Here is a 12738-nt window from a genome sequence, read left to right as displayed (position 1 = left end):
GTGTGTGTGTGTGTGTGTGTGTGTGTGTGAGAGTGAGTGTGTGCGAGAGTGAGTGTGAGTGTGTGTGTGTGTGAGAGAGTGTGAGTGTCTGTGTGTGAGTGAGTGAGTAACCTCGCCTTTACATTCAATTCAATTCAAGTTTATTTGTATAGCGCTTTTCACGATAGAAATTGGAAATTGGAAATGTAAGTTTCTATTTTAAAGTTTCTACATTATATGTGACCCTGGAGCACAAAACCAGTCACAGGGGTCAATTTTTTTAAATTGAGATTTATACGTCATTCATACATCTATCTGGAATCTGAGGGTGCAAAAAAATCGAAATATTGAGAAAATCATCTTTAAAGTTGTTCAAATTAAGTTCTTAACAATGCATATTACTAATCAAAAATTAAGTTTTGATATATTTACGGTAGGTAGTTTACAAAATATCTTCATGGAACATGATCTTTACTTAATATCCTAATGATTTTTGGCATAAAAAAAAAAGTATAATTTTGACCCATACGATGTATTGTTGGCTATTGCTACAAATATACCCCAGCGACTTAACACTGCTTTTGTGCTGCAGGAGCCAGGGACACATATTTAGTAGTAGCTTATCAGTGGTGACTCTCTCAAGTTGATGTCCATATGCAGAAATGTACGGTAAAATCATGCAGTTAGTTAATGACGTGTGAACAAACAGATGGTGAACACTATTAACTGCAGTGATTATATGCTGTGATTAAACTTATAGCGAAGTTTGTTAGTTCTGTGTGTTGTTTGAGGGTCTGCATCATCTCTTCTCAGCTGTTCGGTCATCAGGGCCAAACATCTGCACTGGACCCTTTATAGAGAGTTCAGCTGACTCCTGTGAAAATAACTCAGCCATCAGTTTCTGACACCTGCTCGGCATGGAGAAGAAAGGGAGTCAAACACATATTAAAATGCTTGTATTAGACAGTGTTTATCAAATCATTTCTTATTATTTAATGTCAAATATTTGTGAAATCCTAAACATTTCTACATTTGTATCTGGACTAAAAGATGCAAGATAAGATGTTCGTTTAATTGTTATTTATGGAAGCCAGTTTCCGCAGTGGGATACAAAAATAGCTTTTTATCTCACAAAGATATAACTCATCATCCTGATTTATATCTGGCAATTCTGACTTTTTTTCTCAGTATTGCAATGACGTTTTTTATCCTGCGGTGAAAGTGGGCTTCTATATTTAGTATTATTTTTTTGCACTTTAATCTGAAAGATTTGTGTACTTTATAAATTTTGTGTATAGCATTCTGTTATACTGCATTTAAATTATTGTTATTATTATTCAACTTGTAATTAAGAGGACAACACTTACATTTCTGTAACTTTCGAGAAAATTCCGAGAAAAATGTCTAAATAAAATCAGTTTATTCTCAACATTTTATTTTGACATTTTTCTCGAAAATTCAACAAGTTTAATCACACATTATAATGACTTTAATCTCGAGATGGATTTATCTTTTTTTTTTATTATTGCTTGGATCTTATCCTCCTCCGTAGTTTTCAGTTGGATTTTTTTAAACGTTACTTTGTTTCAGAACGTACAGTGAACATTCAAAAGTTACGTTTGCAAAATGATCCAATGGAATGTTCCCTTAAACATTTAAAAACCGGAACATTCTGAAAAGATTCAAAAATAAGGCTCTTGGAACATATTGTGCTAGCTGAGTGAAAATCTAGGACTGTTACCGCTGTGAGGTGTCTGTGAGTGTGTGTGTGTGTGTGTATATATGTGTCTGTGTGTGTGTGTATATATGTGTCTGTGTATATATATATATGTGTCTGTTCGCGAGGAGAAGATTGTGGAGCATTTTAAACGGTGAGTTACACAAGCAGCGACGCGGCCTGGCGCGGACACAACCCGCCTCAGCGCGCGATGGCGGAAAACCAGCGATGAAGCGCCGACGAGAGCCGTTTAAAACACCGGAACGAGCCGCAGACGCGATTTAACGGGGAGTTCAGAAACACAGCGAATCCGTCTCCGACGAGTTAAGCAGCTAGCTTCGGGGAGCGGCGAGTGTTTGTGTGCGTGTTAGCGGTTAGCTCGCTGCTAGCGCTGAGCCGGTTTAGCAGCGGGAACCGATTCCGTCCGAAGAAACAGAAACTCGCTCGAGAATCTGCCGTTGCGTGTAACACAATAACCGCTGTGTTCCTGAAGTACAACGAAGCTCTGGACGTCCATGTCCGTGGAGTGAACTGAATCAGTGTACTGTGTGAAATCGCTTTGAGATCGTAGTGTGAACGGGAGTATTCCTATTTTAGTCGCATTATCGTAGCGCAGCACAGACATGCACACCTTAATCAGGATACACACACGGCTAACTAAAGAGAAACGCCGTCATCTGCTGGCACGTATAGCATGCCAAATAGTTAACTGCACTTGAAGCGGGCCTAAAATTAAAAACGAAACACCCAAAACTGTACATGGCACAATAACGAAGACCAACTATATGTCGATATGTGAAACTGTGGAGGGCGTGGCGTGGGGACGTAATGACCGTTAATAGATCTATGTACTGGAACATGAAAGGATTCTAAAAGCAACTCGTGTCAACACCTTAATCATAATATTGCCTTATTCAGAATAAGGTAAATAATTAGATTACTGATGTCCATGTAAACATTAACTGCATCCCAATTGATGCACTTATTCAGCATGTACTTATGCACTATATACTGAACGTAGTGTATAAATTATATAAGGATAGTTGGTCATTCATACTCTGAGTGATAGCTCCGCCCCCTTCGCTATGTAATTAAAGCTGCAACACTTTTTATTTTTGTAATCTTCGGTGTGAATGCACTACTCGCACTATTTATACCACAAAACGTCATAGAATAGTGCATAGGTACGTGATTTGGGACGCACCTAATGTCATTGTCAGCTGTTAAACGAACATAAGGTCCAAAGGCCCGTTCACACCAAGGACGAAAACGATAAAGATATAGTTCTAAAAATCGTTCTCAATATTAAAGAATAGCAGAGTCCACACCACAGCTATAACGATAAAGACAAAGAGAAACGATATCGTTGGAATCACTTTTAGAACGATTTTTTCCAGCTGATGAACGATACAAACACTGACAGCCAATCAGAATCCATCCTGCTGTAACGAGCTGGAGAATTTAAAGCGGCAGACGCGCGTGTGCTTAGAATAAACAGACGATATCGTCCTCTGGCGTGGATGGTAATATCGTTATCTTTATAGTTATCGATCTTGGTGTGAATGGGGCTTAAAAGTTCAGAAAGTGAATTTTGACATTTAAAAAAACATCACACTTCCTCTCAGGTTGACCTAGGGCTGCACGATAAATCGAAATGAAATCACGATTAGGCAAAAGTTGTGATAGTCATGCGCATCTCGTGAGTGAAGCACGGTTCTGTGATTAGTAGTAAATCTCCATCCGAAGGCCAGAGAAACTCAGAAGAAACCCAGGAAATAGCGCTAGCTGAATAAACAGAAGATTTAACTGCTTTCATTGATTCAGCGAGACTAATAAACACACGACTGCGACAATATATGGTTTATCTGAGTTCTTCTTATTATAATGTTTATTATAATAAAGTATATAATAATGCAATGCCTTTATCGCTGCTTAGAATACTATGAAATATGTTGCGTGCCTTATTCAGTGTAAGGAGCCACATCATCTCACAGAAGGATTTATTACAAACACTCGACTGACGTTATGAAGTGAGTTTGGAGTAAAAACATCTTATTAAATGTTATTTTCAAATGGAGCAGCGTTTACAACACACAGCCGTAGTTCACGGAGAAGCTACGCAAACAGCTGTCATTATCGCGAATGATTTCTTCGATTTCATAATCGCGTGACTATATCGCCTGCAAATTAAAAAAAAAAATGTTTTTTTGGTGTAGCTTGTCCGAGAGCTACGGCTCTGTGTTGTAAACGCTGCTCCATCTGAAAGCACGTGATGGAAATTTACTACTAATCACAGAACCGTCTTTGCTGACAAGGTACGCATGATACGCATTTGATTAATCACGCAGCCCTACGTTGAACTGTAATGTGGCCGACGATCACATGACCTTTACAGCGCCTGGTTTCTTCTTCTTCACAGGTATGGCCGGGTGGAGAGCGTCAAGGTCCTGCGCAAGCGCGGCTCCGAGGGCGGCGTGGCGGCCTTCGTAGATTTCGTAGACCTCAAAAGCGCCCAGAAGGCGCACAATGCCGTCAACAAAATGGGGGACAGAGACCTTCGCACAGATTACAATGAGCCGGGTTCAGTTCCCAGCGCCGTGCGTGGTCTGGAGGACCCCACCCCCTCTAGCAGTCACGGAAGGGAGGTTGCAGGGTTCTCGAGGAGCGCCGTGGGGCCGGTGTACGGGCCCCCGGTGTCTCTCCACACCAGAGAGGGGCGCTATGAACGCAGACTAGACGGGTAAGTGGACACAGGCTCCCTCTGCACTACAGGGGGCCTGTGGTGTCAGATACAGGGGTTCAGGTTGGGTTAAACACAATAGACCAGATTCTAGGGATCCCTCTCCGTTCTGAGGCCTGACTTCCTGCACACGGAATTATTAATCCTTGTCTATCGTGTAAGAATGAGTGGATTAGATTGGTGTGGGATTACTGTGTGAGCCATAGCCCTCGTCTGAGTTGGATATTACCCACGTGGAGAATATCCCGGTCGGTTTGGATATTACGATGGCTGGCGGAGACGTAACGGGTGAGTTTGGATATTAGGCGTTCGCAGAATCTCGGATATTACCCCGCCGCCTTGGAACAGCGCTCTTTGGAAGTATGTGCCGATGACGGATTAAAAGCAAGGTTTTTAACCGGAACGTAGTTACGAGTTGTCGCGAAGCTTTTTGTCCCTTCTCATTTGCCTTGCACGACTATCCCATCACCCATTTGGTCATTGTGCTAACTGTCTGTCATGCCGTGGATGTGTATCACTGCCGTGGATTTAGGAGCGGAGTCGCGCGCCGCTGGAGCAAGGAGTAAGTGTGTCAGGGTTCATCATCTCCATCCTCCTTGTCACCGCACGTCATTCTTAGAGACCACGTGACGCCCGCGCTTGGATACCTTTACGAAGCCTCGAAGACCAGAAGACGTCGTCACGGGAAGATTCCCACGGATCTAACCTCATGTTGGATGTATAGGTGTAGATCGAGGCTTTTGCTGGATTACCTGATCTCCAGTGGATCTACGGTAGAAGTCATAATGTGCTGGAATTACGTTTTTGTTTTTTTCATCCCGCAGAGCTGTGTTTTTGTCGTTCGGATTATTCCACCAATGGACAGCTTTGTTTTATTCCTTTTGGAACATTCTTTTTGGAATATGTTCCCTTTTTCTAGACTGAAGTCTCCTGTAGTGCCTTGTGATGGATGGCCTGATGCTGACGCGACCCTCTTTGGACGAAGAACCTTTTTGCATAGTGGGACTGTATCGCCGTGTTTTTCCCCCTTACGCCATCGCTGTTTTTGGCTCACACAAAATTCCTCCTGTATTGTATTGGGAATATTTAGGGTCAGTTACTGCTCTGAAAAGGTTGGTATTGCCCTGCCTTATGCCTCTCTGTGCTTTCTCTCTCTAACCTAGACATGCACCCTGTCTCTTAACCCCTGTTCTTCACTAACCCTAGAGCTAACCCTTGTGCTATTATTAACCCCTCTGTTCGAGTGTTTCCGCTCTTCTGTCTGATTTCCCCTCCAGTGTTCAGAGCCAGATAGCCAGCATGGTTCATTCGTCCTGAGTTAAACGTTCAGCGAATCACTGCATGATTCGTTTAGAAGCGCGTTAGAGCCTCAGCCAAGTTCAGTCTATCAGACGCGTGCTTGTGATTTCGCTCGTTAAATTGTGGCTCCGCAACCTGGCCCGCTAGGTTTTGGATGACGAGGTGTACTTGAGTTCCTGTGTTAGGCGTTTGCCATGGATCCGGTCCGATTCTAAGTGTGTGTGTTCCCTTTTCTGTTGTGTCTCTTTCTGTCTCTCTCGCAGCAGCGGCTCGGACAGTCGGGAGCGAGCGTACGATCACAGTCCGTATGGACACCACGAGCGCAGCAGCTCCTTCGACCGGCCGCGGCACTACAACACGGAGTATTACCGGGACCGCGCGATGTTCACCTCCGGGGTGAGCTCAAGCCCGGCTGCCAGTGCTATCAGCGGTGGCTTCGATGCGCCGGAGTCACACTTCGAGTCTCGGATTCGTGACCCTTTCACCATCTCCAGCCCGGCTCGGCAGACTCCTAAAGCCGCCCACTCGCCCAAAAGAGCCCCTGTGTCGCCCGGCCGGGTCCCGCGGTCACGCTCGCGCAGCCCGTCTTCCAGCTCCGATTCGGTCAGCAGCACCAGCAGCACCGGCAGCGGCAGGTATCGTACACTCATTTTTAACCAGATTTTGTTTTTTGTTATCCCAGGTTAAAAAAAAGTGCATTTCCTTAATGTACTTGAAGTGTTCTATTTTCACGCACTAATTTTGTACTTGATATACTAAAAATTATTCTTTAGTACTTCTTAAGATAAACTAAAGTGTATTCAACCGTGCTACTCTGGGACACGGTGAATATGAACCAAAATGTGCTTTTAGCACTAGAACTACCAAGGCAGTCATTTTGACTGTTTTTCAATTTTAAAATGTAATAACTTTGTTGAAATAAAGCACATACAACTATAATACCCTGACTTTTCCTAAATGTGTTTATATTTTATGACATTATTTTATTAAAATTGCAAAACACAAAAGAGTTCACAAAAGTTTGTACCTTGAATGGCCAAAGCGGTCAAACTGACCGACCGCATTACAGACGGCACGTAATTTCTGCTTTTGCGATTCTTTTCCCGCGGTTGAAGATGCACGCCACTGTTACCTAGCAACTTTTGTTCTAGTTGTTTTTATATTCTATTGCTAAGCTAAAATTCCCGTTTGTAAAAAAGCCGGGTGGACGCCTCCAGTACAACAACTGCTGTCATTCAATCTGCCACAGGTAGGCTATGTTAAGCTGGAAGACTATAGCCTGGCTGTTATCAATAATAGCCTACTTCAATGTTATGACAAAATAGCCATCATAATAATAATAATAATGGCCATTATTATTTTTATGCTAGTGTAATGCTATAGCTAATGCATAGCTTATTTTAGCCCCGACAAGACTGATACTGTGAAATAAAACAAACGTAGGCTTTTTTTAGCGACAGTGACGATGTTTATTATTACCTATGCTATCATAACAGATCCATTTATTCAGGGATCACGATTCCAGTGGTGGCTGCATAGAATTGTTTCTGATTCATGTGATCCAAACATTTCCAATAACTCCAGAGCGTTGTAAAGTTCAAAAGTAAAAACATATTGAAAAAAGATGTATGTAATCATTTCCAAAATTCACAACATGTTTTATCTACAGAAATATTCGGCTTTAGTTCATATTTGTTGGCATTTAGACTTTCAAATACAACATTTTCACTGCGCTGAAAAACTTTTGCTCTCCCGCTTGCCGGACACAAGCGAGGCACGCACATTCGGGAGCGGTCTACGTAGCTCTTACACAATTATATATTACAAAAAATATTGTATTTTTAGGATGATTACGTCATAAACTATGATGACAGACATTCATATCTTCATTGTAAAACCTCGAAAGAAGCTTCGAATATAAATATGATGGGACAAAAATGTTATTCAGTTCAGTCTAGTATGAACGGTCAGAATGACAGCTATGGCCATTCTATTCCAGTAGTTCTAGTGTTAACATACTATCTCTGTATTTAAAAAATGTATTTAGTCACCACTTGAGGCTACTAGTGTGTGAAAGATGTGTACTACAAGTGGTGACTAAATACATTTTTAAATACAGAGATAGTGTGTTAAAAGCACATTTTGGTTCATATTCATGGTGTCCCAAAATAGCACAGTTGAGCACACTTTAGTTTATCTTAAGAAGTACTAAAGAATAATTTTTGGTATATTAAGTACAAAATTAGTGCGTGAAAATAGAGCACTTTAAGTAAATTATGGAAGTGTACTTTTTTTTCACCAGCAGCCCCTTTAAATACAAGATAAGCATTCGATCTACGTCATGTGGGAATGTAGTAAGGCTCTCTTTAATTTTCTTAAAGATACAGGGTTAGAGCACAGTATATAGGGAAGGAAATTGTTTTTTTTTAATTAAAATTATTTTTTTAATGATTATAACAATGCTAAGTACATGAAGCCCTGAAGTTGCACACCCTTACAGTAGGTGCAAATGCAACTTTTTTTTTTTTTTTTTTTTTTTTTTTAAACCTGGGATAATAATCTGTTTTATTTCTGGATTTTGTTAAAATTTTAATAATCAAAAAGGATATTTAGTCAACTGAATAATATTATTTATGTAAAAAATGTAGTATTATATTCTATAGAGTACACTTATATTACTGTCATTTTACACTTAGATTCTCTTTTCAAAATAAAACATGAAACTTGTTCTTTGCATGCAGAGTAATAAATAGTTTAAGTACATTTTGCAGATAGTTCATACTTTTACTTTTACAGTGTGGTATTAGTACTTTACTTGAGTAGATGATCTGAATAATACTTCCACCACTCTTAAGTAGCTAAGTTAGCTAACTAACATTACCTAGTCAGGGCTCGAAATTAACTTTTTTACTTGGTAGCACTGGTGCTCCCAACTTCAAAAATTTTTGGAGCACCCACCAAAAATCAAGGAGCACTACAACTACAAATGATATATTAACAGATTTCTTTTATTTAAAAACAACGCCAATCAACACCAACAATCACTGGGGCTTTACACATCCTTTGGCCAGGATTTAAAATTTGGTCTTTTGGCTCTTTGGCTCTCTTCCATCCATCTCTTCACTGAACCCTCAACACTGATTCGGATCAGATCTTCTACTGTGTTGGGGTGTAATGAAGATCTGATGTCTGACTTTATGCGCTTCTAGACGGAGAACCCTCTCTCACACTGCGCCGAGGACACAAAGGATTAACATGATCCCTACCAGATGAAGGATGTTCTGAAAAAAAAAAAACATTTACATTTCATTGTCAAGGTAGAAGCAAGGCTCGAAATTGCGACCATTTTGGTCGCATATGCTCCCGAAATTTAATCTGTGCGATCAAATTATTGTTATCGATAAAATCCCAGAAAATATCGAGATATAATTTTTTGTCAATATCGCACACCCCTAGCTGCCAGCCGTTCGGTGCAACTGGCAGAGCTGAATGTAAAATTTAACACCGCATACACCATCCTAACCCTCGCCAAAGAAGAACTTAACTTTAGGTTATTTACAAAAGAAATCTGTTAGTGTTCTTTTCATTTTCGCTCTTCTTCAGCCCTTTCTTTTTCTCACAGTAGTTAGCGGAAAGCAGTGACTGAGAGATTGACAGCTAATATTAACCAATACAAAATCTGCATTAAAGTTAAGAATGTAAGGATAAAATCTGTTAATATATAATTTGTAGTTGTGGTGCTCCTAAATTTTTGGTGAGTGCTCCTAAATTTTTGCTGGTGCTCCTAACATTTTGAAGTTTGGAGCACCAGTGCTACCAAGTAAAAAAGTTCATTTCGAGCCCTGAGAAGCATTCAGTGACGACAGCAAAAAAATAAAAATGCAATAATAATAACAGTCTACAATACATTGATCAAACTACTGCGACATCATATTACATAGCCTACCTGTAAATCTGAACAATAGGGTGCCTTGGTCAGAAGGACTTCCCATAACCCGTGGTAGCTCTTGTCTTTGAAGGACATGAACACCAGAGTTTTTAAGGCCTGGAACTCCTCCTCAGCAAGTGCACAGTCACAGGCATTCCTTAATTAGATACAATCCAACTGTAACTGGTTGGCTCTTAAATGCTTAAAGCTTTTAACAAAAACGATCAGAAGTCTATATTTTGATATGAATTACCTTTCCAGTACAACTTGAAAATGGTCCTCAATTCTCCTCAAGAAAAACCTCCTCAATTCCATAATCAACCAACTCCTCCAATGTCTCTGGCCAGACATCATGGTTGAACACCTGGAAACATTGGACCGCTTTGTTTGCTGCATTGTCTGTTCCAGGTCCCTCCTGACCTAAAGATGCTTCTATAATAATTATATATATTTTTATATCTCTTTCAGTGCAGGTTAATAATTTACATATAATGTTAGTCATCCTGATCTTAATAACATACAAAGTAGGCTGCTGAACTGGAGACGGAGCTGTTTAACTATTGCAGCAACAGTGGTCTCTATCTGCTTCTGCAGTCTGGGAGCAGTCTCACTGATTGGCCCATCCTTAGCCATATTCCCTGCCTCTCCTTTCCTCAAAGGAACTCCTTTTGAAATTGAGAATGAACAGTGTACATTACAAATTAATGAAATGATTATAAATGCTATTAGATTTCAGTTTTTAAATAATTACACTACACTACAAATATTATTCATGTTATATCCTGTCCCCACAAGACACCTCATGACACACATTAATTAACATTAAAATGGTCAGTAAGGCTTTCCTGTATGACCATCAATTGAATGCTTTCAAAAAGGATTATAAAGGATGTACCCGAAACATAAATTGAGGCTGCATTTCCTGCTCCTGCTCCCTAGCATCTCTCTGCCTTTTCATGGCTGCATGGAAGGAAGCCAGCCTGCCACTTGGACATGGCCTCAGAGCCATTGCCTCAATGTTGAGGATAAGGTTCCTCAAGCTGCTGACTGCCTGTTAATGCGTTTCCATCTAAACATAACTTTGTTTACTCTTAACATGGCAAAGAACTGAGATTTCAAATAATGATGATTTATTCTTTGACCACTAGGTAAAGCTTACCTGGGGGAGGATCACATCATTTCTTTGCAGTAATAGACTGTATTTACTGATGGCAGAAAATAAATCTGCCAAGAAATGACAGAATGCCAGGAATGAGCCATCCTCCATGGTCTCTTTGACCTGCATGGAAGAACACAGCAAATGTATACACTCCCCTCCCTTTAACTCACTTTACAGGGGCAATTTCCACACATGAACATTACTACCTATAGTTTACACTTACATGCTTTGCTCTGCCAGCTATATCGGCATTCGTTGATGATGCAGCCAGGTGGTCCATATGAGCATATACAGCTGTGTACTGCCCAGCATCTTCCAGGGTCCCCTCCTTCCCTTGCTTCAGGAGCACATCCAATGCCCTGGATACATGTGGTAACCATCTTGTCCCCTTGACTCCACTTGGATTGTTCACCGACACATCCAGTTCAACTCCAAGGTGTTTTAACTCCCTTCTGGATTTTGAGCTGAAGTGGTAAGTCTTCCAAATTAAGTGGAGCAGGTTGTACACATTGCCTACCCAAGGTGAATCCTTCTGGGCAGATTGTAGGGCAAGCTCCAATCTATAATAGTGAACAAATCTGACATTTCAGTTTGCTATCAAGACAGAGAGCCTTATATATATTTTTTTTATCTGGGAGTTAATGACCATTATCATCTCGCCTATGAGGCATGCAGTGAAATGGGATGATGTGCTTTCCCGCCTCCTCTTGGAGTTTCACTGATACTCCTCCCTTCCTCCCAAGATTCACGGCTGCTCCATCAGCTCCCATGGCCACTGTCTTCTGGAGCCAGCCCTGGCATGACTCTCCAAGACCGGCAAATGCTGACTTGGTGGCAGCATAGATTCCTAAAATAATTCCCACTGGTTTAAATACTGTTTACACAGGGTTAACAGCATTAATGATTTAACAATTACATTTAACAAAGAAATCCAGTTACTAGAGCTGCACGATTAATCATTAAAACATTGTGATATCATTCCTAAATGACAACAATTTGCCTATTACATATGAATAAAAGTTTATAGTTTGAATATAAACACTGGCGTCTACAGAAGCGATCAAAATAGAGCACAGCACCTTTTGAAAGTAATACATAACTTCAAATAACAATTGTATATCGATTACATCGTTACGCCACCAGGTGTTGACAAGTGACTGTTATAAAATGTATTTGCCATTGAATCATTCATTGAAGAGATTCGTTCAAAAAACACTGATTCATCCCGTAATAAAACAAGTGAAGTATTTATGAGCGAGTCATTGAATTATTTATTCAAACAGATTTTTTAAATCATTCGTTCAGATTAATTAAACATTTTAAATAGACTCCAGCAATTTACATTTTGTCAGAACCTTTAGTAAATTACATGTTATTTTGTTTAGTTGTTCAGAATCGTGGGAGAATCGTGATCTGTGTTTGAAACAAAAAACGTGATTCTCAATTTATCCAGAACCATGCAGCTCTACCAATTACAATAGAAAACCCAAAATAGGCTCTGTATTAATAATAATAATAATAATAAAACATCCTCACCATCAGCATTTGCGTGTTCCACCTCAACATGTCCGACGAGGATGTTTGTGGGCTGTCCATCAAGCAGGACGCAGACATACACTATCACAAACTCCTTGACAGACAGGTCGGTGTCTCCATCGATAATGAAAGAGATGTACTGAGCTGACGATACTTTAACTGTGGTGTTCTCGCAGATGGTATCTGCTATCACGCCGATGATATTGGCACATGATTTGTCATTTGCATACGTCATGTTGATCGCAACGCCATTCTTTTTCATGAGCTGCAACATAGGTTTAAATTTAGTAAAGGCAAGCTCTTCTTTGGCGATGGTGTAGGCGGTGTTAAATTTGACGTTCAGCTCTGCCAATTGAGCGGAACGGCCGGCAGCATCCTGG

The 12738-nt window shown here is 40.5% G+C and overlaps 1 protein-coding gene across 1 annotated transcript in view; it reads left to right on the top strand.

Annotated features, from left to right (window-relative positions):
- Positions 1-1818: 1818 nt before the first annotated feature.
- The window catches only part of LOC107681326 (msx2-interacting protein-like), a 40124-nt gene continuing 29204 nt past the window's right edge, over positions 1819-12738 (top strand). Inside the window, 3 exon segments of the mRNA XM_016477607.1 lie at positions 1819-1850; positions 4116-4436; positions 6002-6370. Coding sequence (XP_016333093.1) covers positions 4237-4436; positions 6002-6370 — 569 coding nt within the window. The 5' untranslated portion in view covers positions 1819-1850; positions 4116-4236.

The sequence above is a fragment of the Sinocyclocheilus anshuiensis genome, unplaced genomic scaffold (assembly GCF_001515605.1).
Source record: "Sinocyclocheilus anshuiensis isolate Anshui unplaced genomic scaffold, SAMN03320099.WGS_v1.1 scaffold2274, whole genome shotgun sequence".
NCBI lineage: Eukaryota > Metazoa > Chordata > Actinopteri > Cypriniformes > Cyprinidae > Sinocyclocheilus > Sinocyclocheilus anshuiensis.
Note: the sequence above shows the minus strand (reverse complement) of the source record. Positions and strands in the feature narration are given on the sequence as shown.